A 27,111-nucleotide genomic window follows, 5' to 3' on the forward strand; every position below is an offset into this window, starting at 1 on the left:
CAAAAAAACAAGCTTTATTCTAAGAATTTAGTTAACATTTGTATAAACACACAGCAAGAATTTTTATGAATTGCTAACATAAAAACCCTACACAGCTACAGTAATCTAAGTATAACCCTTAATGAATTCCGCCTTAACTGTTCCAATTCAATAACAATATCCAAGTAAAGCCAGAAACCCCTTTTCAAAGGTGTGGCCCAGCACATGGCATTCTCACTGGTTTAAGTCATATTATTATCCCCTTTTCAAACAGCAGATTTGAATTCCTTCCAGAAAGTGATTCTCTCCTTTAAGTTATCAAACAGTCTGAAACATCTTTTAAAATGAAGATAGAGAAAGACACTTCTTTCATTCTGTGAAGTACAAACCAGCCCAAAACTCAAAGCGAAAGTAAAACTCTCAGAGCCACAGCTCAGCTCCACCCACACAATGACATCACTGAAGCCATGTGATGAGACAAAAACCTTTCTTAAAGGGACACTCACATGAATCCATACTTTGGTTATAAGATGTTCATTTGGAAAGTATATGCCTTTTTAATAATAATCTTTATTATTGTCACAAATAGGCTTACTGTTACTATGAAAATCTCCTAGTTGCCACACTCCGGCGCCTGTTCGGATACATTGAGGGAGAATTCAGAATGTCCAATTCATCCAACAGCACATCTATTGGGACTTGTGGGAGGAAATCAGAGCAACCGCAGGAAACCCACACAAACAGAGGCACAACGTGCAGACTCATAGTGACCCAGGCCAGGAATCGAACCTGGGGCCCTGGCCCTGTGAGCCAACAGTGCTAACCACTGTGCTACTGTGCCACTCATTCTAGATCTTAAACCTGTTTCCTCCTTTTAAATGTATCTTGATCAATACATTTAATTTGGCTGCTTTTAATTACAATTTTGGCAGTGATTCGATGCAATGCAGGAGCGAGAAAGTGGGTATATCATCAACTTTCTCTCGGATTATGCACTCTGCTTGGTGTTAGGAAATAATGGTAGTTTTAAGAGTTTTAGAATATAGAACATACATATATATAAAATCGCTTATTGTCATAAATAGGCTTCAATTCAGTTACTGTGAAAAGCCCCTAGTCGCCACATTCTGGCGCCTGTTCGGAGTCCAATACGGGAATTGAACCCGCGCTGCTGGCCTTGTTCTGCCTTACAAGTCAGCTGTTTAGCCCACTGCAAACCAGCCCCTATATACCAGCCACATACAGTGCAGGAGGAGTCCATTTGTCCCATCGAGTCTACACTGACCCACTTAAGCCCTCACTTCCACCCTATCCCCGTGACCCAATAACCCCTCCTAACCTTTTTGGACACCAAGGGCAATTTAGCATGTCAAATCCACCTAACCTAGACTGTGGGAGGAAACCGGAGCACCCGGAAGGAACCCACACAGACTCGGAGAATGTGTAGACTCCGCACAGACAGTGACCCAGTGGAGAATTGAACCTGGAAACCTGGTGCTGTGCAGCCACAGTGCTAACCACTGTGCTACCGTGCTGCCCAAAAGGGTTTTAAGGGACTGGTAAACATTAGAAATGAGATATGGTTTTTAGTGTGTTCAATTTAATGTGTCTGTGCCTGGAAGAGCAAAACCTATAGTAAGATTCATGGTAGGCAAAGGTGTTTGAATCTGTGGGTTAAGTTCTAACTTTTTATTGTGCTTAGAGAGGGTTACGGCGTGTAGTGTTAATAAATAAGTCAGCAGAGGTATGCGGTGTTACTGAGCAACTGGGGTCGTGGAAGGTAGGCAATCTTTAAAGTTTTATTTATTTATTTTATTTTATTTTTAAAAATAAATTTGGAGTACCCAATTCATTTCTTTTCCAATTATGGGGCAATTTAGTGTGGCCAATCTATCTACCCTGCACATCTTTGGGGGTGAAACCCACGCAAACACCGGGAGAATGTGCAAACTCCACACGGATAGTGACCCAGAACCGGGATCAAACCTGTGACCTCGGCGCTGTGAGGCAGCATAAAGTTTTAGTTTTAGCTGAATTTGTGTGCAGTTGGAGATAGGACATTGGGGAGTGCGCACCTCTCCACTCTGCCAGAAGAAAAACTCGACAGGATGGGAGCTGAAAAAAGGCAGGCTTTCAAGTGCAAGTTGCAGTCCAGATAATCAGGGAATTGGGAGAGAAAAGTGTTCAAGGTGACTGGAGCAAGGTACTGTTCAGAAGAATTCAAGGAAGAGTAAAAAAGTGTTCTGAGTCAAAGAGATAATTACAGTAACCAGATTTAAAGTGGGACAGCAGCCTTCAAAGATAAAACAAACATCTGATGCTATTTTAATACAGTCTGGGAATCGAGAGGCTAAAGGAATTGTGAGCAATTTGCACAGCAGTCAAGACAAAGAAATCCTAAAATGGTTGGTGTACAATCTTGAACTGGATTCGCTGTTGAAAGTGGAATGTTTTAAAGGTGTAATTGTGTGTTCAGAAGTGTCATTTTGTAAACCTGGTCTGGATTTGGAATGCAAAACGCTAAGGGAAAGCATCATTATGAGAGAAGATTTTAAAGTGTGTTTTTGGGAGTGGAGGTTGGAAGCTCTCTCATGATAAATCATCTGGGGGGGATTCTGAGCAGACCCCCATAAATATTCACTTGGGTTCAGAGTGGAGAATATATTAAGCCAATCATAATTTGCGGTTAAAAGGGACTTTCTACGGCGGCATGCGGCGCAGTGGTTAGCACTGAGACTGCGGCGCTGAGAACCCGGGTTCGAATCCCGGCCCTGGGTCACTGTCCGTGTGGAGTTTGCACATTCTCCTCGTGTCTGCGTGGATCTCAGCCCCAAAGATGTGCAGCTAAGGTGGATTGGCCATGCTATATTGCCCCTTAATTGGAAAGAAAAATAATTGGGTACTCCAAATTTAAAAAAAAGGGACTTTCTGAATGAGACCATTGTAGATTAATGTGCATTTTGTAACCAGTCTTAATCTTAAAACTTGTGTGCAATTTTTAAGATAAGGCTGGGAGTAAAGGCATATTATATCATAAACCAATTTTTTCATGCTTTAAATAATTTTTTTTTCTTGTTAAAGCTAACTAGCGGCTCCGTGACTATGTTTCGTTATGTTTATATTATATTAGAAAGTTACGTTTTTTAAGCCAGGGTTCCATTATGGGGTCTTTCCGTTCAATTATGACATCAATTGGGATGACGATTTTGGATTGCTCCTTGGTTTCCCCATGGCGTGGAATGGCTTCAATGGGAAATCCCACTGACGAGCGTCGCCGAGAAACATGTGGCTGGCAGACCAGGGATTCCCGCCCTATATAAGAGTAACTAGGAGTGATGCGCTATTCGATTTATGTATCTTGACCGCTAACTCTTTATTCTTATTTTTTGAATAATATTCCCCATTATCAAATGTATTGCGATCTGGAAGTGCTGTGAGATCATCGATCACATTACTTTTCTCTTTAATCTGCACAGCCAATGTAAAGTGGAACTGCTGTGTGGAAGTTGTAAACATAGTACCATCAACGTGAAACAGCCACTCAGAAACACATCCTTTTTCAGAAGGAAGCAGAAAAATGCCAAGTCACCTTGACACAGCGGATTCCTCCGTAATGAACCATTTGATATCTAATTGGCATAAAATAAATCACCTTTTCCTTCTGGTCCAAGGATATTGAGCGTTTTTGACTGATCACTCAAGGTTTGTTCTACGCATGATACTGATTGTTTTGCAGAATTCTTTTGGGGGATCCTTTCTCAGTTAGCGCATTTTCAATCATCAAGATAATCTTCGAGGGCAGCGCGGTGGCACCGTGTTGAGCCCTGCTGCCTCACGCCAAGGTCCCAGGTTCGATCCTGGCACTGGGTCACTGTCCGTGTGGAGTTTGCACATTCTCCCCGTGTTTGCGTGGATTTCGCCCCCAGAACCCAAAAGATGCGCAGGGTAGGTGGATTGCCCACGCTAAATTGCTCCTTAATTGGAAAAAAATGAATTGGGTACTCTAACTTTATTCATTAAAAACAGGATAATCAGCAAATGATGGCCATTAAATTTGTGATAAAGTGGCATCAAACTCTTGATTAACATTTGATGGCTAATGTCAGTTTCCGCTTTGTTTCTATTTTGCTTCATTATAATGATGTCAAAATATTTTGGTGCCAGTTAGATGTTATACTTTGAGTATACAAAATGCCCTTTTATGGACGTTATGAAGGTTGATTAGTTAGGATCTCCTAAAAACATTTAAGGGGAGAATTTGAGGGGCTGTTTAGCTCACTGGGCTAAATCGCTGGCTTTGAAAGCAGGCAAGCCAGCAGCACGGTTCGATTCCCGTAACAGCCTCCCCGAACAGGCGCCGGAATGTGGCGACTAGGGGCTTTTCACAGTAGCTTCATTCGAAGCCTACTCGTGACAATAAGCGATTTTCATTTCATTTCATTTTCATTCATTAAAAACTGAAAAACGAAGGGCCGTGCTAAAATTGAGTTTGAAAATATAAATTTTTTTCTACTTTTGCCCTTGGACTCCCCAAGTCTTGCATTCCAGTACTGAACAGTCCCCTTCAGATCATAAAGTAAAAAATAAAGATGATAATTGTGGCCCAATACTGACTATCGAAAACTTGAGATGTTCTCCCCCGGAAATGTATTGCCTTCCTGTGTGTCATCAGTGGGTCGCGCTTTCACCCCTGAATCAGATTGTGGTGGCTGCTATCTTGCAAGTATGTGTTTATCAATGTGTTACAATTAGCGAAGGGTTGATGGTGGGGGGGAGCAGGGGGGGGGGGGGGGGGGGGGGGGGTGCAGGAGGGAGTGTGGCAATGGATAGATGAACCATTCCTTTACACTCATTTGCAACCAGTTCAGGACCATTGTGTGAAAGGTCTTGGGAAGACACCTTCTGCACATTTTATTTGGTCACTCTTTGCAGTGAGTCTCTTCTCTTCCTGGATGGTCCCTGAGGATCGAGGATAATTAACCTCCGCTCCTATTCGATGTGCTGGAATGTTTGAAATCCAATGAGCAGTCCATAGACAATGCCGCTTGGGCAGCAGGTGGTGCTCGAAGGGTTGGTTCGGTGGGTTGTTTTGGGCTTTTTTTACGCTCCCTCCGATGCCTTGCGTAAGCCTCTGCATGATCCTGAATGTGCTTGATGCCCTCCGTTTTGATTGGTCACAAACCAGAGACATCCATTGGGTCGTAGGGCATCCCTGTCCTCCTGAGGGTCTTTTCCTGTGGCTGAGCTCTGTTGAGACTAAACTTGCATTCAGGAAGGGAGAAACAAAAGATGGAATCGGAAAACATTCGCCAATTAAAATATACGCAAATAGAATAAGTTTTAATTTCTATTTTCTAAATATTGCTGTGAATTTAAATTGCAAAGAAAACGCTCTGGAAAGCTGCCTTGTATATAAATTCCTCAGATCTCCAGAAGCATCATGAATACGAGATTATTCACACCACAACTACATGATAAATACAGAAGATAGCTGATTCTGCTGCACCTCAGCTAGTTTTTAATTTGCTTCCTGTTTTGCACCCACTTAAAATTAAGATTCACTTGTTCCTGCAAATTTGCTGACCGATTTGAAATCTTCACATTCACCATATTGTAGATAAGCCAAATTGTTGTTGTGGTACTTCATAAAAACGCGTTTTCTTTTTGGTGCATCACGCAACTCGTTTATCTCATATTTCTGGGTAATAGGAAATAGAGTCACAAAGTAAATTTCTGATGATTTGCAAAAACCCAGCCAATATCTCCCAATGAACACCACAACAACAGATTACCCAGCTATTAACAGATCGTTGTTTTCTGGGTGCTTGCTGTGTAGGAGTTTCCTACATTAGATCAGTGACCATGCTTCATCATTGGTGATTTTTATGGGAGGTGATGGCATAGTAATAATGTTGCTGATCTAGTACTCCAGAGACCCAGGTTAATACTCTGCTTTGGGTGCATGGGTTCAAATCCCACAACAGCAGCTGGGGAAATTTGAATTCAGTAAACAAATCTGGAATATAAAGCTTGCCTCGGTCATGGTGACCATGGCAACTATATTCAACTGGCATAAACCCCATCTGATTCCCTAATGTCCTTTAGGGAAGTGAATATGTGGTCTGGTTTACACGTGACTCCAGACCCAATGTAGTTGACTCTGAATAAACTGCGCAGGTGCACCGATGAGTGGGCACGCTTGCGCAGTGTGGCCGCATTTTTTTAATATGTTGTTGGCTATCTTGAAGGCCGCTCGCAGCCGGCGATATTAAAAGCTGGCTGCTGCGGCTGTTGAGTGCTGATTTGCGGGATCGGGAGCGCCATGACGGACGGCTCCGCACCCCTCCCGACACCCGCCCCCGACCCGCCTGCGGGTCGTGCCCCCGACTTTGACAATGCCTGCTCTCAAAGGACAAGGGCAACAGATACATGGAAACACCACTACCTTTAAGTTCCCCTCCAAGACACACACCACCCTGACTGGGAAATATGTTGCCGTCTCTTGTTGCTGGTTAAAAAATCTGGAACTCCCTCCGTAACAGCGCTGTGGGTGTATCTACATTACATGGACTGCAGCAGATCAAGAAAGCAGCTCACCACCACCTTCTCAAGGGCAATTAGTGACGGGCAACAAATGCTGGCCAGCCTGAGACACCCACATACCCTCAATGAACGGAAAAAATGCTATGGATATGCTGAGAGTTTGGAAGATACGATTTAAATGCTCTTTACTTAAACCCCCAGCAAAAATATACATCATAAGTAGGCATTAAATTGGCAGCGATGACCTTCAAATATCACTCCTTTTTAAGTCGACACAAAGTGTGAAACAATTAGATTAAAAAGTTGAATGTTACAAAAAATTTATTTGAGAGCCCATGTATCTATAAATTAAATTTGCAACTGATATTTATGAACTTTATTTGGAGGATAATAAATGTTGGAAGACTACTTCAGGCAGGGTATTTAAAAAAAAAAAAAAAAAATTTTTTTATTAAAGTTTTCACAAAACATCAACAACAGAATGGAAAAAGAACCCCATAGAATTAAATACAAAACAAAGCAAAACACCCCAGTACCCCCTCCCCCCGTACATAAATAATAAATTAGCACCTGTCAAAACACAAAGCAAACATAGCAAATATGTACACCCCCTCAGATCCCCCAGTGTTGAACAACAGACACTGAAGAAGAATCCTCAGCCGGGCTACCAGGGTCGCAAAGGCCAGAATACCGGCCTCTTTCGCCTCCTGCACTCCCGGCTCCTCTGCAACCCCAAATATTGCAAAACCCCAGCCCGGTTTAACCCTGGATCCTACCACCCTCGACACCGTCCTCGCTACGCCCTTCCAAAATTCCTCCAGCGCTGGGCATGCCCAGAACATATGGGTATGATTTGCTGGGCTCCCTGAGCATCTAACACACCTGTCCTCACTTCTAAAAAAACGACTCATCCTGGTCCCGGTCATGTGTGCCTTGTTCAGTACCTTAAACTATGAGGCTGAGCCTTGTGCACGAAGAGGAAGAGTTCACCCTCCTGAGGGCCTCTGCCCACGTCCCCTCCTCAATCTCCTTCCCCAACTCCTCCCCCCACTTACCTTTCAGCTCCTCCACCGAGGCCTCCTCCTCCTCCTGCATCACCTGGTATGTTGCCGAAATCTTCCCCTCAGGGTACAAGCTCAACATGAAGAATGAAAATCTCCAAGGGTCCCCTCCCATCTGGTCCATGAACCCCCTCAGCACTTTAGCCGCCGCCGGCCTCCTACCCGTCCTAGACCTGGACCGATCCAGTCCCGGATCCAACACCGTGTTAAAATCCCCCCCCCCATTATTAGGCCCCCCACTCCCAAGTTCGGGATCCGACCCAACATACGCCGCATAAAACCTGCATCATTCCAGTTCGGGGTGTACACGTTGACCAGCATCACCCTCTCCCCTTGCAGCTTACCGCTCACCATTACGTATCTACCGCCATTGTCTGTCACAATGCTCGACGTTTCGAACGACATCCTCTTTCCCACCAAGATCGCCACCCGCCGATTTTTGGCATCCATCCCTGAATGGAACACCTGGCCGACCCACCCCTTCCTCAATCTTACCTGGTCCGCCACCTTCAGGTGTGTCTCCTGGAGCATTACCACATCCGCCGTCAGCCCCTCCAGGTGCGCGAACACCCGGGCCCGTTTAATCGGCCCATTCAGTCCCCTTACGTTCCAGGTTATCAGCCGGATCAGGGGGCTGCCCCCCCCCCCCCCTCCCCCGCCGACTAGCCATAACCCCTCCTCGGCAGACCCCCGCCCCGACCCCCTCTACTCGCTCCAGCTCCCCCTTGACCATACCAGCAGCAACCCGGTCAGCTAACACCCAGAGTGTTACTCTGCAATGGAGAGAAACTAAACATGATGCTCCATAAGCTGCTGTCAGTGTTTCTACGTAAAGTGTATTGTTAAATTCTAGACAATTGATAATTAATGGAGTAAATATCAATGAGCAATGAAGGTTGATAACGAATGCTGAACTTTACAAGACAATTATGATTCAAAATGTGTTCTTTAACTTAAGGCAAAGCAGAATGTTCAGTAAAAGGGGGAGGGGTGGATTCCTGATAAGTACCTCAGTTTGGAGGATGGCCCATATGAGCTGGTCGCCATGGGGAGCGAAACCCTTTGAAGTGGGGTGGCAGTTGAAACAGCTTTTCATTGTATCTCATGGGAAAAGTAAATATTGTCTGAGGTGCAGAAACAACAGTAGTTACTCTGTAGAACAGAGTATACAGGAAGAAATAAATGGGGCATGTAAGGAAAGTACTACAGTAATCATGGGAGACTTTCATCCATACGTAGGTTGGGCGAATCAAATATGCAAAGATAGACTCGGAAATGTGTTCATAAAAGTGATTTGGGACAATTTCGTAGAGCAGTTCATTCTGGGACCAGTGAGAGAGCTGATTAAACTAGACCTGTTAATGTGCAATGAGACAGGATTAATCAATATTCTCATAGTAAAGGAGCCTTGTGCTTTGAAGGTGAAATATGTGGGCCCAAGACTTGTGTTTTAAGCCTAAATAAAGGCTTATAAAAGTATGAAAACAGAGTGACTGAAGTGAAACGAGGTTATAAGGCAGGACAGACACTAGAGATGTAGTGGCTGAAATTCAAGGAGACATTTCAAATCATAGAATTGTACAATGCAGAAGGTGGACATTCGGCCCATCGAGTCTGCACCAACCCTTGGAAAGAGTACCCTACTTATTCCCGGTGCTATGTCTTTTCGTCCGACGTCATTTCGTCCAACGACAATTCGTCCACGTCTTTTGGTCCAACGTCTTTTTGTCCGCTTGTCTTTTGGTCCAACGTCATTTTGTCCGGTGATTTTTTTCGTCAAAGAATTTTTGTGACTTTTTACGTGTTTTTGTCGGATGATTTTCTTGGTCAAATAATTTTTGTGACTTTTTGAGTGTTTTTGTCGAATGATTTTTTTTGTCAAAGAATTTTTGTGACTTTTTACGTGTTTTTGTCGGATGATTTTTTTTGTCAAAGACTTTTTTAGTAGCATAGTAATTTAGCATGACCAAACTTGCTTAGTAGCACTCCACTCCACTTTAACTTTTGTAAATAGAAATCTTCTCAAATGCACATAATATACAATAAAGGATCTTTATTACCAGCCTCTTTCCTTTAACGAGCCTCGTTAAAGGATAGTTATTATCGTTCTCTCCCCTTTAACGAGCCTCGTTAAAGGATAGATATTATCGGTCTCTTTCCTAATCCCGAATTCGCCCATCCAGAAATGGCAAAGTTCAGGGAAGGGCTAATAATAGGCAAAAAGGCTCAAATTCTTCGGGGAGATCAGTCGACGTCATGTACGCGATACAAGAAAATAACTGAACGCCTCAAAAGATTGGTCGTTGAATATGTTCCTACAGCGAAAATTGATTTCTTGAGGAATGTTGCTCACAATTTACATCAATTTTAAGTAATTTCGGGAATTCATCCTTAGTAAACTTTTAGATCTTTTAAATGCATTTTTAGATTTTTTAACTTTTTAACTGCATTTTTCAGCTTGCATTTTACTTGCATTTCATCAATTACTTGCATTTTAGCAATTAAATTCACTTGCTGTATTGTGCCTGCTTTCTATCAATTAAATGCTTTTATACGGAGTTGATTTGTAATTGGTTAATTGGACGAAGTGACGTTGGACCAAAAGACGGGCGGACAAAAGACGTTGGACCAAAAGACGTGGACGAAGTGTCGTTGGACGAAATGACGTCGGACGAAAAGACGCGACACGCTTATTCCCATACCTCCACTCTAACCCAGCAACCTCACCAAACCTTTTTGGATACTAAGGGGCAATTTAGCATGGCCAATCCACCTAACCTGCACATCTTTGAACTATGGGAAGAAACCGGAGCACCTGGAGGAAACCCACGCAGTCACGGGGAGAAAGTGCAAACTCCACACCCGAGGCCGGAATTGAACCCGGGCCCTAGGAACTGAGGCAGCAGTGCTAACCACTGTGCAGCCCTTAAGTAAGGCAAATACAATGCAGACAATGAAGGAAATCTGCCATTGTTCACGAACAGACAGTAACAGCCCCTTCCTTTTAAATGATGCTACAGAACTTTATTCAAAGACCCTGAAAGATTTCATCACATTTGATTCTTTCTTTCAATGGTCACTTCACAAAGGTTAGAGCTTTTTGGTTCTTGTTTCACATTTACATTTGCTGACAGGAAGTATGTGGTTGCTCTCTGAATATAAGGTTGTTTTCTCAAATGAAAACCCCTTCCTGTTTTAATCTGAAGACTCTCTATTTATTTTAAATGACTGAAGGGCTTCTGGGCGATGATCATTCCGTTCTCGCTCAAAACCAACTAATTTTCTAATGTAATTGCTCTCACACACACTCCTCGGGAGGCAGTAGCGTAGTGGTTAATTAGTAAACCGTGGACCCAGCGTATTGGCCTGGGGTCCCGCGCTTGAATCCAACCACGGAAGTTCGTGAAATTTGAATGCAATCTTTTTTCAAAAATATTTTTATTCGAGGCGTTTTTCATTTTTATATAAAACGCAGATGCACAGCGATCAATACACAACCATCATAAACCGCGCCACCCCACTCCCTTGAACACAGTATACGTCCAGTTTTATAGCTAGCCAATAAAACAATAATGACTATAACACAAAACAATAAACAAACCCCCCCCCCCCCCCCCCCACCTTCTGATGTTCACAGATACTTATAGTAAGAGACAAACAATTTTGCTTTGTGAGGAACCCTTCCTCCGACCACCTGGTGAACTTTATCTCCTCCAGGTGCACTAATTCCGCCACCCACCTCGCCGCTTTGAGCGGCTGCGGAGTCCACCACCCTTGCAAGATCTGTCCCCAGGCTATCAGGGAGGCAAAGGCCAACACCTCAGCCTCTCCCCCAACCTGGAAGTTTGATTTCGATAAAAGATATGAAATTAGTTTGGAGTTAGATTGATTGTCGTTCAAAACCCATCTGGTTCACTGATGTCCTTTAGGGAAGGAAATCTGCTGCCTTTGCCTGGTCTGGCCTGCATGTGACTCCAGTGTGGTTGACTCATAACTACTTTGAGAAATGACCTCGCAAGCCACACAGTTCAAGGGAAATTATGGATGGGCAATGAATGCTGGCCCAGCCAATGACGCCTACATCCCATAAATGAATAAGAAAACATGTCTTTAACTTCTGCTGAGTGTACAGAACGATAGTGAAGCGTCAGGACCCAATGTAAACAAAATAATTCCCGATCTATTTGCATATTCGTCCCTCACCTCTCCCAATTCTTTGGACACTGAACATATGACAGATCACATGAATAAGCGATTTTCTTTTTTTTTTCATTCTCCAGGTATTGGTAAAATGTCTCATTGAGATTGATGAATCAATGGCGTCTGTATGTGGTTACGTTTCTCTAACAGATTAATATTCTGCGACATACTGGCATCAACAGTGGACATAGTGGAACATGATCAGAGTTCTTCAGCCAGTTTATATCAAAGGCACGTGAAGCAACGAACTTAACAGATTTAACTTGCTCCATCCCACTGCAGCTTCTCGGGACTGTTTCTGATAAGATGACAAAAAGTGTTTATAATTCGAAAGCACTTTTGATCCAGTGCCATCATTCTTTTCAATTAACCATCTTTTTTTTTAAGCAGCTTTTATGTTTTCTTTGAGCGCAAGTGCAGGTGCAAGGTTCAATATCGACGATACATCCTTTGGCACCACTGAAGCGGCGGCTGTCGTTTCGTCGAGTATGGATTGTGAAGCGTTGGCATGCAAGGACCGATCGTTATGCGAATCACTGTCCTTTGAGTGTTTGTCCAGGCCTAACTTTGACCGAAATGCTTTGCAAGACAGAAAGTAGATCACTGGATCTAAACAGGCGTTAAGCGAGGACAGGACAACGGCCGATTCCTTAAAGTGGTAGAGAGTCTTTTTCCAAAAACATCCAGTGATGACATTTACCTGGCTTAAAATATAAGGAAGCCTTGCGATGTGGTAGGGAACAAAACAGACCACGAAGACAGCGAGGAGGATTAGAATGTTGTTCTTTGCCTTGGCTTGCTTTTTGAGCGAGCTTGGCGATGGGGATTTGTCGAGACGTTTTGCAGTTTGAAAGTAAAAGAAGCAAAGCCCTATCAGCACGCAGAGAAAGAGACATGTGCCCCCAGCGTGGAGGGTTACGTGCCAGTGAACCCCCGTACCACTTCTGAATTCTAAGCATGTTTCTTTTGTTTTATTCTGGGATGGACTTTTCCCGGTCAGGAACATGTACGAAAATCCGAGGCTGAGGAGAGCACACCAGGTGCCAACGGAGACGATTCTCGCTGTCTTCAGAGATTCAAATAAATGTATTTTAAACGGTCGGACTATTTTCAGGTATCTCGTGGCCGCGATGTATCCCAGGAAGAGAATGCTTGAATACATGTTCAAATAGAAGATGCATGTTGCAAAATTGCAATAGATTTTTCTCAGTGTTGTGGAGCTCAACCTGTTCCTGCCAACGATTCTTATCGGCAGCGAGAGGACCAGCAATAAATCGGCTATCACCAGGTTCTTTAAAAAGATGATGACGCTATTGCTGCTGGGAACGTGACAGAAGTACACCCAGAAAGCCAGGCTGTTGAGAATGATTCCGACAGCACAAATTAACGAATAGGCAGTGATTGTAAAAACTGTAAAGCCATGAGAAGAAAATGGGCAAGTGGTGTTGTCAGAGGAGGTTGTGCTTGTAACAATCTCGATGGTTTCTGTCGGATCAGCCATCCATACACCTGCAAGTTAAAGTAGAACATATTACTTTTCTAGAAGGATGTCACATGACAATTTGCTAAAAGTGGCAACCTTTGAAAAGAAGAAAGTGCTGGGGTAGGGATTCTAATATTTAATCAAAGAATTATTGTTTGATGGATGTTCTTAATAAGTTTTACATTATTATGGAATGTTAAAATGCAATAGCAGATCAGGAAAACGGACCCGGTGTGCTTTGTGAGAAAATGAGCATTACCTTTCCTCAGGGAAACCCATCTTACACTACCTTTCTTTAACGGGACAGTAATTAGGTAACAAATTCTGCGACATTGTTTCAGGACTTGTTATTCCTGAAAGAGAGAACATGCATTCTTATAGCACCCATCATAAATTCAGGTTGTCCCAAATCCTTTCATGGTGGATGAAGTGTATTCAAGTGTATTCACTGCTGTAATGGAGGAGGCACAAGAACAATGTTCTACAAATAGGAGCGCTTTGAGCACATGAAATGAAATGAAAATCGCTTATTGTCACGAGTAGGCTTCAATGAAGTTACTGTGAAAAGCCCCTAGTCGCCACATTCCGGCGCCTGTCCGGGGAGGCTGGTACGGGAATCGAACCGTGCTGCTGGCCTGCTTGGTCTGCTTTAAAAGCCAGCGATTTAGCCTGGTGAGCTAAACCAGCATCAATGAGAATGCTCTGATCTAGTGTTTTGGATTCTAGTAAATTGATCATAATTATTAATTATTATTACTTACTAATGAATCAGTAAACATCACAAAATATGTGCGGGAAATTCTATTGGGTTGGATTATTAACTCCTGACGTCTTCATTTCCTGCTGTTTGCTGATCCAGAAAAAACTTGTTGGAAATCCTAAATATAAATTGTAAATTCTAATAAAATACGTTAATATTATTTACGATCTCAGACTTCTGGTGGCAGCTATGGAGTGAGTGGCCGCACATAAGAACAAAGAACAAAGAAAATTACAGCACAGGAACAGGCTTCTGCTTGAGGACTTGCCCGTTTTACCGGGGGTGGTGCAGGTGGAAAAGTTGGAATATCGAAGAACTAGGAGTTCTCTCCGATGGCCAATGCCAAAGAGTTGTCAGACGAGGAGTGTGTCAAGCAAGGGGCATTGTTTGGACCTGGAGAACATACAATAGGGGAAAAGATGGTGGAGGGATCTCTGGTGTTGTTTCCCGCACAGTGTTCGATGGAGAAGTTGGTCGAGTTCCTATCAACCAAATTCAAAAAGCAAAGGGTTTGCGGTCACTGAGGACTCGGCGAGAGTGGCAGAGCTAATTCGGGCTGCCTGGAGAGGGTGAACTGCGGCGGGAGATGCAAATACATTGATCCAGATGTTGGAGGAGATGGCAGTTGACCTGGAGGATCGGATTGGCTTTTTGAAGGCAGAGATGCTGATGACGTCGGAGGGGTAAAATAAGCTGAAGACTAGATCGATGGTCTGGAGAAACACTCGAGGCAGGTGTTGAGATCGTTGGGCTGCTCGAAGACATTGAGGGGACGAGAACCACGGAATATATGGCCAAGATGTTCGAACAGTTGGTGGAGGAGGACGTCTTCGACTGTCCTCCGGAAGTGGACCAGGCCCGTCGTTCATTGAGGAAGAAACCGAGAGCTGGGGAAATGTCACGGGTGATTATCATATGGCTCCGTGATATTTGAACAAGGAAAAGATCCTGAGGTGGGCAAAGGAACTCATGAATGTAGCTGGGAAGGCCATACTGTCCGAATCTATCAGGACTTGGGAGCCAAGTTGGCAAAGAGAATGGCCGGGTTCAACAAGGCCACGGTTGCTCTGTTCAGGAGCAAGGTGCGATTTGGTGTGATGTATCCGGCTTCCTTATGGGTCATGCATATTTCGGTTCGCCGGAGGTGCTGAGCAGCTTTTTAACCATCATGGACTGGGGAATATTGGAAGATTCTGGCTGGGTTCACTTGCACGCTTGAGTTATGGTATTGCACTTGGGGAGGGGGGGGGGGTAGAGGAGGGAGTATGTGGGTCTTCTGTAAGTATCGTTTGTGTTTAACCTCTGGTGGGGGTCACCCTGCTCGCAGAAATATTGGTTAACGGACGACAAGTGGGGGATGGGTTGTTTCTTAAGAATTTTTAGTTTTTTGTGTGGGTTGGAATGGTGAGCCTTGGGGTGGTGGGGCTTTCTTTGTTAGGAATGGGGTGGGTGGTTGCCGCCGATGAAGGTTCCTTCATGGTGCCATTGGATGGAGGGGGATGGCGGTGAGCATCTTGGATAAGCCCGAGAGATTGGGACCTGGAGGAGTCCATTGGGATTTGGGTATGGCTGAGCAGGGTGGGGGTGGGGGGGGGGGGGGGGGGAAGAGAGAAAGGGCAATGCATTTAGAGCTACCCCCCCACCCAGACTGGTCTCCTGGCATGCGATGTGTCTGAATGGGCCGATTAAAAGGTCGTGGATGTTCACTCATTTAAAATGTTTGAAGGCAGATGTGGTCTTTCTGCAGGAGACTAATCGAAGGTTAAGGACCAAATGAGGTTGAGGCAAGGGTGGGTGGAACATATGTTCCATTCGGGGTTGGATATGAAGACGAGGGAGTCTGCGGTGCTTATCGACAAAAGGCTGGCTTTTTCAGCAAGTAATATCGTGGGAGATCCGGCGGGGGGGGGGCTGTTTAGCACAGAGCTAAATCGCTGGCTTTGAAAGCAGACCAAGCAGGCCAGCAGCACGGTTCAATTCCCGTAACAGCCTCCCCGAACAGGCGCCGGAATGTGGCGACTAGGGGCTTTTCACAGTAACTTCATTGAAGCTTACTCGTGACAATAAGCGATTTTCATTTTTCATATTTCATTTCATGTGATGGCGATTGGAAGGTTGGAGGGGCTCCTGTGGTGTCCGTGAATGTGTACACTCCTAACTTGGATGACATGGAATTTATCAAGAAGGTGTTGGCGATGGGTCCAGATTTGGATATACATCGCTTGATTATGGGAGGGGGTTTTAATTGTCTGCTCGTGGGCAGCACGGTAGCACAAGTGGATAGCACTGTGTCTTCACAGCGCCAGGATCCCAGGTTCGATTCCCGGCTTGGGTCACTGTCTGTGCGGAGTCTGCACATTCTCCCCGTGTCTGCGTGGGTTTCCTCCCGGTGCTCCGGCTTCCTCCCACAGTCCAAAGACGTGCAGGTTAGGTGGATTGGCTGTGATAAATTGCCCTTAGTGACCAAAAAAAAGGTTTGGAGGGGTTATTGGGTTACGGGGATAGGGTGGAAATGAGGGCTTGAGTGGATCGGTACAGACTCGATGGACCGAATGGCCTCCTTCTGCACTGTATGTTCTGTGTCTGTGTCTGACCCTAGGCTGGACCGGTCGTGCCCCAAGTCCCTGAAGGTCTCGGGTGGGAAAGGTTCATGGAGTGGATGGGGGTGTGAGGATCCATGGAGGTTTGGGCGACCCAGGGTGAAGGAGTTTTCTTTCTTTTTGCATGTCAAACCCCCTCCCATAATCAAGCGATGTATATCAACTTTTTTATTATGGATCAGGTATTGCTTCCAGGAGTGGTGGCATCTGAAAACTCGGCAATTGTTATTTCGGATCACACTTGGTACTTTGTGGATCTGTGCGTGGAGAAGGGGGAACACCGAGTTGACTGCTGTGGAGGCTGGTTGTGGCATTTTGTGGATAAGGGGGCATGTGAGAGGATTGGGGGCGGCTATAAGCACATATATTGAGTTCAGTAAAAACTGGAGGTCTCTGCCTCCATGCTCTGGGAAATTAGGGGGAGCTAATCACTGATCAAGGCGCATAGGGAGAAGGTGGGGAGGATGGAAAGATAGAGGTAGGTGGTGGCCATTTCGAAAATGAAATGAAAATGAAAAATGAAAATCGCTTATTGTCACGAGTAGGCTTCAATGAAGTTACTGTGAAAAGCCCCTGGTCGCCACATTCCGGCACCTGTCCGGGGAGACTGGTACGGGAACGGTAGTTTGGTAGTGGACCGGCGGTATTTGATCACCCCAGAGAAGGAGAGGGAGAAGCTCCAGCTGGAGTTTGAACTGTTGTCACCGGGCGAGGGGGTGGTTCAGTTGCGCCGGGTCTGGAGAGCGTTTTATGAACTTGAGGAGAAGGCCAGCAGGTTGTTGACACAGCAGCTGAGACTGCGGGTGGCTTCGCGGGACATTGTGCAAATAAAGGACGACGGGGGCAGGGTGTTCTTTGACCCGGGTACGGTGAATGGGGTGTTTGAGGCCTTCCACCGAGGGCTGTACAGGTGGGAGTCCCAGGGGAGGGTTTGGTTTTCCCGGTGGTGGAGGAGGGGAAAGTGCAGGGGCTGCAGGCTCCTCTCGGGCCGAGGAGATGATGAGGTGCATTGGTTCCATGTAGTCTGCGAAGGCTCCGGCACGGCTGGATTCCCAGAGGAATTTTATAATAAATTTGTGGCTGTGTTAGGTCCTCATTTCATGGAAATGTTCAATGATTTGTTGGCCGGGAGACCTTCCGCCCACATTGGCTCAAGCTTTGGTTTTTCTCATTTTGAAAAAGGAGAAGGATAAAAAAAAAGTACAACATAGCAACAGGCCTTTCGGGCCTACAAAGCCTGTACCAATCTAAATAAAAGAAAAACACTTTTTCCCTTACTCAGTCTATCCCTCTATTTCCTCCCTATTCATGTACCCACCCAGATGCCTCTTGAATGTTGCTACTGTGCCCGCTTCCACCACATCCTCTGGCAGCCAGTTCCAGGCACCCACCACTCTCTGCATGAAAAACATACCCGCAGAGGGGTGTGGGTCTAATCTACTGATATCATTGCTAAATGCAGATGCAAAGATGTTGGCAACAGGCTTGGAGGATTGTGGGCCGGGGGTGATAGCTGAGGACCATGCGGAGTTCGTGAAGGGGCGACAAGTGTTGTTCAGTATTAGATGGCTATTCGAATGTGGTTCTGACGCCCCCTACGGTTAGGAATCATAAAATCATAGAATCTCTACAGTGCAGAAGGAGGCCATTCGGCCCATTGAGTCTGCACCGACCCTCTGAAAGAGCACCCTATCTAGGACTGTTCTCCTCTCCCCCCCCCCCCCCCCCCCCCCCCTCCCCCAACCCTACCTAACCTGTACAACCTTGGACACTAGGGTAATTTTTGTATCATGGCCAATCCACCTAACCTGTACATCTTTGGACTGTGGGAGGAAACCGGAGAACCCGTAGGAAACCCACGCAGACACGGGGAGTAAGTGCAAACGCCAAGGCAGTCACCCAAGGCCGGAATTGAACCTGGGTCCCTGGTGCAGTGAGACAGAAGTGCTAACCACTGTGCCACCGTGTTGCCCCGAAACGGAGGTGATAGGATTCATGGATGCAGGGAAGGAGTTTGAACGGGTTGAGTGGGGGGATTGGGCACGTACTGTTTCGAGGTACTGGGGCGGTTTGGTTTTGCACTGGGGTTCATTGTACAGGGCCCCCATGGCTAGTATTTGCACTAATGCAACAAGTTTGGGGTATTTTCATTTACACGGGAACAAGGTAGAGATGCCAACTTTCCACACTGCTTTTTGCATTGGCGATTGAACCATTGGGGTGCACTTACAGCGTTGATTGAGTGGAGGGGGATAGAGGGGGGTTGTGTGGAACATCGGATTTATAAGGATGTTGCAGGACTCAAGGGACTGAGTTAGAGGGAGAGATTGGACAGACTGGGACTTTTTTCTTCGGAGTGCAGGAGGCTGAGGGATGATCTTATAGAGGTATATAAGATCATGAGAGGCATAGATGGGGTCAATGCGCTCAGTCTTTTTCCCAGGAATGGGGAATCGAGAACGAGAGGGCATAGGTTTCAATTAAGAGGGGAAAGAATTAATGGGAACCTGAGGCGCAACCTTTTTTTTACACTAGAGGGTGGTACGTAGGTGGAATGAGCTGCCGGAGGAAGAGGTTGAGGCAGGAACATTGACAGCATTTGAAAGGCATGTGGACAGATACATAGATAGGAAAGATTTGCACGTAAATGCTATTGCATTCTATTCTAAGGCATTCACGGTAGTACAGTGGTTAGCTCTGTTGCTTCTCAGCACCAGGGCTCGAGATTCGATTCCTGGTTTGGGTCACTGTCTGTGCGCAGTTCGCACGTTCACCCCGACTCTGCGTGGGTTTCCTCCGTATGCTCTGGTTTCCTCCCAAAAGACGTGCTGTTAGGTAATTTGGACATTCTGAATTCTCCCTCTGTGTACCCAAACAGGCGCCGGAATGTGGTGACTAGGGGCTTTTCACAGTAACTTCATTGCAGTGTTAATGTAAGCCTACTTGTGACAATAATAAAGATTATTGTTATTATTATGAATAAACCAGGAGTGTTTCTCGAGCACACTGTCTTTTTGTCCTTGCTAGCTGCTGTATTTGTCTGTGATTGAGCAAATTGTTTTGTAGTTATGTGACCACAGCAGAGTGTTTTGAGGATGTGCGTGACACAGCCAGAGAGACATTGCCAAACTGATTCTTCTAATTCTGTGCGAGTGTAATTCTGCAGATCTGGTCACTGGTTCTTGTGCTGAGCACCGGAGTCATAATTGAAAAGTTCAGAGCGAAAGATGTAAGGCTGCGATTTTGGTCGTAGTTAATGAACAAAATTAACTTAAAATCCATGGCATAAAGTTTTTTTCTTAAAATTTATTTTCCAAAACCTACTTTTATCTCGTGACTTTCACTTCTGTAGTTTTGCACTGTGTGTAAGAAGGCAACCGATATTATCTGCTTGAGGTTTCTGGAGTGGGACTAAAGTGCCCTAAAGTGACCTCCTGTCTGTGATGTGAAAGCGCTGCCACTCAGCCAAGGAGGACTCCTTGTTGCTGTGTAGAACAAACTAACTATAGACCTCTCCACGTCCGAGGAAAGATTTCTTTAATGGCAAAGACCTGATAAGATTTCACACCTGTTTGACAGAGCTACTCCACACTGAGACTTCCCTCACAGGGTTTAAACAGTGACAAACCTAAATGCCTGGATGGCAACAAAACCGAGCGCTGTGATCACTGACATGTTTAAAATGATTGTTTAAGTGCCCATCTTAGAGTTCATTGCTCGTGTGTGGGTTTACTTCAAAATATCTGACTTAATTTTCTCAAACTATCCTCAAATGCAAAGAAAAACCTGGATGTGAAAGACCTTTCTGGAGAAGCACGGATCAAGTCCCTGAAAGAATCACCAGTGTCAACAGGACACTGATGGTCACTGTGTGTGTGTATATATATATATAAAATCCCACAAAGACAAAAGAAAAATCACCTACCTGACTGTAAGTTTTGTTGTTGGTGTCTCTGTGTCTGTAGGATCAAGAGTTTCCTGCAGCGATACTGGACTGAACTTGTGTGGGCAAAATGTCTTATTCTTAACCTCATGATATTGGCCAATTTGTGGTGTTCAGCATTTTCGTGAACCAGAAGTAGCAAGTAGTGTGACGAAAATCAGAAAATAGGGGTTTTAAAATTTTTTCCCTCTTTTGCGTTGCTGGTGACACATGCCTTGGTTTCTGATGCTGAATTTTCCTTGAACTGACTGGCTTTGTTGTGCCATTTCGGAGGACAGTTAAGTGTCAACCACATTGCTGTCGGTCTGAAGTCACATGTAGGCCAGACCGGGTAAGGGCGGCAGATTTCCTTCCCTAAAGGGAATTAGCAAATCAGGTGGGTTTTTAAGATAATTGATGATCGTTTCATGGTCATTATTACTGAGAATTATCAATTTATGGAATTTTAAGTGCCACCGTTTCTTTTGGAGAGGAGGTCACATGAGTCAGTAGGGTTTTGAGGGATAACTGTGAGGTAACCAATTGCGCTGAAGTAACTTTTCTCTGAATTCTATAAACGCAAGATTATTTTTCTTTTTTAAAAAAATATAAATTTAGAGTACCCAATTGTTTTTTTCTTCCCAATTAAGGGGCACTTTTAGCGTGGTGAAACCCACCTAATTGGCACATCTTTTTGGGTTGTGGGGGGTGAGACCCACGCAGACACGGGGAGAATGTACAAACTCCACACGGACAGTGACCCAGGGCCCGGACGGAACCTTGGTCCTCAGTTGTATAGTTGCAGTAGATTTTTCTCAGTATTGTGGAGCCCACTTTCTTCTCCGCGCCAATTCTTACCGGCAGCGAGAGGGCCAGCAATAAATCGGCTGCTACCAAATTCTTTAAGTAGCTGGTGACACTGTTTCTGTTGGAACGTGACAGAAATAGACCCAGAAAGCCAGGCTGTTGAGAATGATGCCAGCTGCAAATAATAACGACAAGATAGCAAGTGTAAAGATTGCCAAGCCAGCAGAAGAAAACTGGCAAAAGACGTTTCCGGAGTTTGTGCTTGTAGCGATCTCGATGAGTTCTGTCGGATCAGCCATCAACATCTCTGAAAGTTAAAGCGGGTCTGGAACTTAAATTAGAACACGTTATTTTTCTGGAAGCATTGTACACAACGATTTGCTAAAAGAGGCAATTGTTGCAAAGCAGAAGGTGTTGGGGTGGGGATTCAGTATTTTAACAGAAACATTATTTCTTGATGGATGTTTGTTGATCTATTTTAGAATAGTAAAAATGCAACCACGGATCTTGACAATGGACTCTCTGTGCTTTGTGACAAAGGAACAACTTCCTCATTCAGCGTCTGCTCATATTTAACTATAGAAACCTTTGATATAACAAGTTCTGCAACATTGTGACAAAACATGCAACTACTGCTTGAAGAGTTTGTGCCGTTCTTCTCGAAAGAAGGAGTTTGCATTTCTATAACACCTATCATAAATTCAGATTTTCCCAAAGCACTTTATAGCGAAAGAACAAAGAACAATACAGCACAGGAACAGGCCCTTCGGCCCTCCAAGCCTACGCCGACCATGGTACCTGCCTAAACTAAAACCGTAAGCACTTGTGGAGTCCGTATCCTTCCATTTCCACCCTATTCATATATTTGTCTAGATGCCCCTTAAATGCCGCTATCGTACCTGCTCCCACCACCTCCCAGGCAGCGCATTCCATATATTTACCAACCTCTGTGTAACTAATCTTGCCTCGCACATCAGTTCTAAACTTTTCCCCTAGTACTTGACTCGACTACCCTAGGAAGGCACATCTGACTATCCACTCTGTCCATGCCACTCATAATCTGGTTGACCTCTATCAGGTCACCCCTCAACCTCTGTCACTCCAAGTGAGAACAGACTGAGTTTATCTAACCTCTGCTCATAGCTAATGCCCTCCATACCAGGCAGCATCCTAGTAAACCGCTTCTGTACCCTCTCCAAAGCATCGACATCCACGTTTTGAGGTGTAGTCAGTGTTGTAATATAGGAAACCCAAGAACAATGTTCTGCAAATAGTTGTCCTTTAAACGTATTGATGAGAATGTTTTCGATTTCTGGGAAGTGTATCATAGTTTAATGAGCGGGCAGCACGGTAGCATTGTGGATAGCACAATCGCTTCACAGCTCCAGGGTCCCAGGTTCGATTCCAGCTTGGGTCACTGTCTGTGCGGAGTCTGCACATCCTCCCAGTGTGTGCGTGGGTTTCCTCCGGGTGCTCCGGTTTCCTCCCACAGTCCAAAAATGTGCAGGTTAGGTGGATTGGCCATGGTAAATTGCCCTTAGTGTCCAAAATTGCCCTTAGTGTTGGGTGGGGTTACTGGGTTATGGGGATAGGGTGGAGGTGTTAACCTTGGGTAGGGTGCTCTTTCCAGGAGCCGGTGCAGACTCGATGGGCCGAATGGCCTCCTTCTGCACTGTAAATTCTATGTAATAGTTGTTCATTATTATTAATTACTGATTTGATTCAGTGAATGTCGCAAAATTATGAGGGAATCTGCATTGACTTGGATTATTAAAAGATGACTGGGCATAGTGGTATTGTCACTGGACAATAACTACACCCAGGATATAATCTGGGGGCCTGGGTTCAAATCCCACCTTGGCAAATGATGAAATTTGAATTGAATTGAAAGGCTAATGCTGAAATTGTGGATTGCCGTAACGACCCATCTGGTTCCTTCAGAAGGAAATCTGCCTTCCTTACCTGGTGTGTCCCACGTGGACTCCAGATACATAGAACTGGAGCTTGCTCTTAAATCCCCTTTGAAATGGAAGGCTGTTAGGGGTGGACATTAAATGTCGGCCCAGCCAGCTATGCCCACATCCTGTGAATAAATAAAAAGAAACTCATGTCCTGCTATCCTGCTAGTCGTTTGTTTCAAAAAAATTTTGTGTAGGAAGTTTTAAAGAAAGCTATAAATAATATGTGGTACATTGGCCAGTACCTGTTCATCCCCCATTTAGTTTAATTTACCTTATAATGGAACCGGTTGGGCGGCACTGTGGCGCAGTGGTTAGCACTGCTGCTTATGGCGCTGAGGATCTGGTTCGATCCCGGGTCACGGTCTGTGTGGAGTTTGCACATTCTCCCCGTGTCTGTGTGGGTCTCACTCCCACAACCAAAGATGTGCAGGTTAGGTGGATTGGCCACGCTAAATTGCACCTTAATTGGGGGGGAAAAAATTAATTGGGTCCTCGAAATTTAAAAAATAAATAAATAAATAGCGGGATCTGTTTATCTTCCAGGTCTAATAACTTTATCCGTTACTTGTTCTTCCCCGTTGAAATTAGTTTACCTTATAACGGAATCTGTTAATCTTCAAGGTGTCACAAAGGATTCACATCTTAATGCGATTGCGTTTCAAGGAACTGGTGAAACAGGAATGCATTTCTAGAACATTCTCTATTCTTCCCTGTTACCTGCTGTTGCGCATTGGTCTGTGATTATCGTAAACATTTCACAGTAAGGTGACAGATTCAGGCATTCGCAGAAAGTGCTTTCAATATCTGTGTGACACAGCCGGACAGACATGTCGAAACTGAGGAAGGGGATTACCCAATCTAATCTTCTAATTCCTTGTGAGGGCAATCCTCCAGACCTGGTCGTTGGTTCTTGTGCTGAATACTAGATTCATAAATTAATAAAATTCGCCTTGAAACCATGGCATCAAAGTTTCTTTCTAGAAATGTCTTTTCTAAGTATTGCAGAAGGGCCATTTCAGTCCGAAACGTTAACTCTGTTTCTCTCTCCACAGACACTGCGAGACCGGTTGAGTTTTCAGTTTTTCCTTTCCGAAAACCTACTTTTGTTCAAGCAAATGTCATAATTTGACATACCTCGTGACTTTAACCATGGCATGAATTTTCTTTCTAAAAATTTATTTTCCAAAACCTAGTTGTGTTGAAACCAACGTCAGAATTTGCATTTTTCTGGTGATTTTCTCCGCTATAGTTTTGCACCAGGAGTATTAACACATCCGAGATTATCTGCTTCTGTTTCTGGTGTGGGACCTGTGCCCTATAGAGTCCTTCTGTCTCTAATGCGAGACACAACCACTAAACCAAGGTGGACGTCCTGTTTCTGTTGAACAAACTAATTTTTGACTTCTCCACTTCAGAGGGAAGATTTCTTTAATGGCAAAGACCTGATATGATTCCACACCTGTTTAAGAGAGAGACTTTCCCCACAGTGTTTAAACAGTAACAAACCTAAATAATAATAATCTTTATTATTGTCACAAATAGGCTTACATTAACATTGCAACGCAGTGACTGTGAAAATCCTGTCACACTGAGGGAGAACTCAGAATGTCTAATTCACCGAATAGCACATTTTTCGGAACTTGTGGGAGGAAACCGGAGCACCCGGAGGAAACCCACGCAGACACGGGGAGAACGTGCAGACTCCACACGGACAGTGACCCAAGCGGGAATCGAACCCGGGGACCCTGGCGCAGTGAAGCAACAGTGTTAACCACTGTGCTTCCATGCTGTCAGGAAATGCCTGGAACGTATCAAAACTGAGTGCAGTGATCACTGACACAGTTAAAATGTGGAGATGCCGGCGTTGGACTGGCGTGAGCACAGTAAGAAGTCTTACAACACCAGGTTAAAGTCCAACAGGAAACAAACCTGTTGGACTTTAACCTGGTGTTGTAAGACTACTTACAGTTAAAATGATTGCTTATGTCCACGTCTTTGAGCTCACTGCGTATTTAAATTTAGTTCAGCATACCCGATTTAATGTTCTCAAACTGTCTTCAAATGTAAAGGGACACATAGATGTGTAAAACTTTCTGGGGAGGCAGGGGTCAAGTCCTGAAGGAGTAACTGGACCCGATGAAGTGATGGTCACTGTATATATAATCTCAGAAAGACAAAAGAAAATTACCTTACCGACGGGGGGTTTTTGATGTGATATTAATCTGTGTCTGTAGGATCAGGAGTTTCTTGCAACAATAACGGGACTGAACTTGTACGCATAAAATGTCTGTTCTATTCTCATGATAGTAGCCATTTTGTGGTTTTTCACCAGAATAAGGTAAGCAACATGTGATGTGCAGCAGTAGATCAGTTCAGACCAGCACTGTGACCTTAAGTAACAGTGACGTACAATAACAAACAAGTCATTTCATTTACAGATCTAACTATGCATTTTATGATTTCTTTGTGTGCATGCACACAATGCATGTCTGTGTATATCTGTACATGCATGTGAGTGTGTATGTGCGTGCGTGCGTTTGTCTGCCTGCGTGTGTGTGTGTGTTTTTTCATATCGCATCTTGGTTTTGAACATTTAATTGCCAAATTTGTACAGCACTCTGGACCATGTTGGTTTGTCTGCATTTGGAGCTCTGGTCTCTGTGTGATAACAATGATAAGGAGATTCTGAGAAGATACTGAAAGGCTTCAGAAGGATGGTACCAGAACTGAGATGCTATCATTATTTGGAAAGGTTGTAGAGCGGGTGAACCTTCCTCTGGAAAAAGAAAAGCCTGATAGTTAAAGGGCTTTAAGATTCTAAAAGGGTTTGTTGGATTAAAAATGGATCAAATTCTGTTTTCGTGGATGAGTGAGTCAAAAGTGTTACGAAAGTTGGGTTGAGGTTGAGCGATATGATTTAAAACAAACAAAACCCTCACATTTGGCAGTCGGCCCATACATTATTGCGACCTCTGGAACTGAGTCGAACAATAAATGAAAATACCGGACAGTTTCAGCAGTTCTGACAGCATCTGTGGAGAGAGAAGGGAGCTACTGTTTCGAGTCTGGATGACTGTTTGCAAAGAGAGTAGAACTGGACTGAATTAATGTGTCCTGTTCATAATGACATTTGTGGTTGGGGCTGGAGCCCCAATGCCCCTGGGTCTTTGCTGTTCCCTGGAGTTGCTCTGCACACTTTCTTTTTCCTGTAAAGAGGGGAAGTAGAGGATTGCAAATGTGAGGTTCACTGAGACATGGGAGTGAGATGGGACAAAGGTCCGGGCGTGTTAGTGTCGGCTGGTCAAATGGGGATTCTGAGGAGTTGTCTGGATGGAGGCGAATGAGTGGAGCTGGAAGCGTAGTGTTATATAGGAAAATGCTGAGAAACGATGAGTGTGCGGTTTGGCAGCTGAAAGTGTTTTGCTGCTTTCTCACCTCCCCGAGGTCCTAGATCTTCTTATGACATTGTCTCTGGATCAAGGGATCACCCTTCTCCTGCAGACTTCCCCCAGCCTCTTTCATACAGACCCACAAGAGCACTACCACTAAGTCGAGGTGGACTCCTTGTTGCTGTAGAACTAGCTGACCATAGACCTCTCCACTTTGGAGGGAAAATTTCTTTAATGGCAAAGGCCTCATACAATTCTCCACCAGTTTAAGAGATTTATTCTCCACTGAGATTCCTTCACTGTGTCTGGATGGCAACAAAACCGAGTGCAGTGATCACTGACATAGTTAAAATGATTGTTTAAGTGCATGTCTTTGAGTTCATTGCTTGCTGAGATTTAGTTCAAC

At 44.6% G+C, this 27,111-nt stretch overlaps 2 protein-coding genes across 5 annotated transcripts in view; one reads left to right on the forward strand and one right to left on the reverse strand.

Annotated features, from left to right (window-relative positions):
* LOC119975763 (mediator of RNA polymerase II transcription subunit 12-like protein) overlaps positions 1-27,111 on the forward strand; it is a 640,706-nt gene that overhangs the window by 189,171 nt on the left and 424,424 nt on the right. The gene's annotated exons all lie outside the window — the stretch shown is intronic.
* LOC119975764 (P2Y purinoceptor 14-like) lies at positions 11,844-20,701 on the reverse strand. 2 transcript variants are annotated; one of them, XM_038815595.1, is made up of 3 exons: positions 20,552-20,612; positions 13,526-13,619; positions 11,844-13,292 (listed from the first exon to the last, which is right to left on the reverse strand). In XM_038815595.1, the coding sequence occupies exon 3, from the start codon at positions 13,282-13,284 to the stop codon at positions 12,166-12,168; it is 1,119 nt and encodes a 372-aa protein (XP_038671523.1). In that variant the 5' UTR covers positions 13,285-13,292; positions 13,526-13,619; positions 20,552-20,612; the 3' UTR covers positions 11,844-12,165. The 2 variants fall into 2 exon arrangements, with proteins under 2 accessions (XP_038671523.1, XP_038671522.1); XM_038815594.1 differs by lacking the exon at positions 13,526-13,619 and having other exon boundaries at positions 20,552-20,701.

The sequence above is a fragment of the Scyliorhinus canicula genome, chromosome 13 (genome assembly GCF_902713615.1).
Source record: "Scyliorhinus canicula chromosome 13, sScyCan1.1, whole genome shotgun sequence".
Classification (NCBI taxonomy): domain Eukaryota; kingdom Metazoa; phylum Chordata; class Chondrichthyes; order Carcharhiniformes; family Scyliorhinidae; genus Scyliorhinus; species Scyliorhinus canicula.

Excerpts from the sequence above, each read along its gene's own strand:
- LOC119975764 (XM_038815594.1), bottom strand. The coding sequence starts at position 20,660 with ATGAGGTTAAGAATAAGACATTTTGCCCACACAAGTTCAGTCCAGTAT. Across the intron at positions 13,293-20,551 it reads ACAACAAAACTTACAGTCAG|GTGTATGGATGGCTGATCCG; the intron begins GTAGGTGATTTT and ends TTTAACTTGCAG.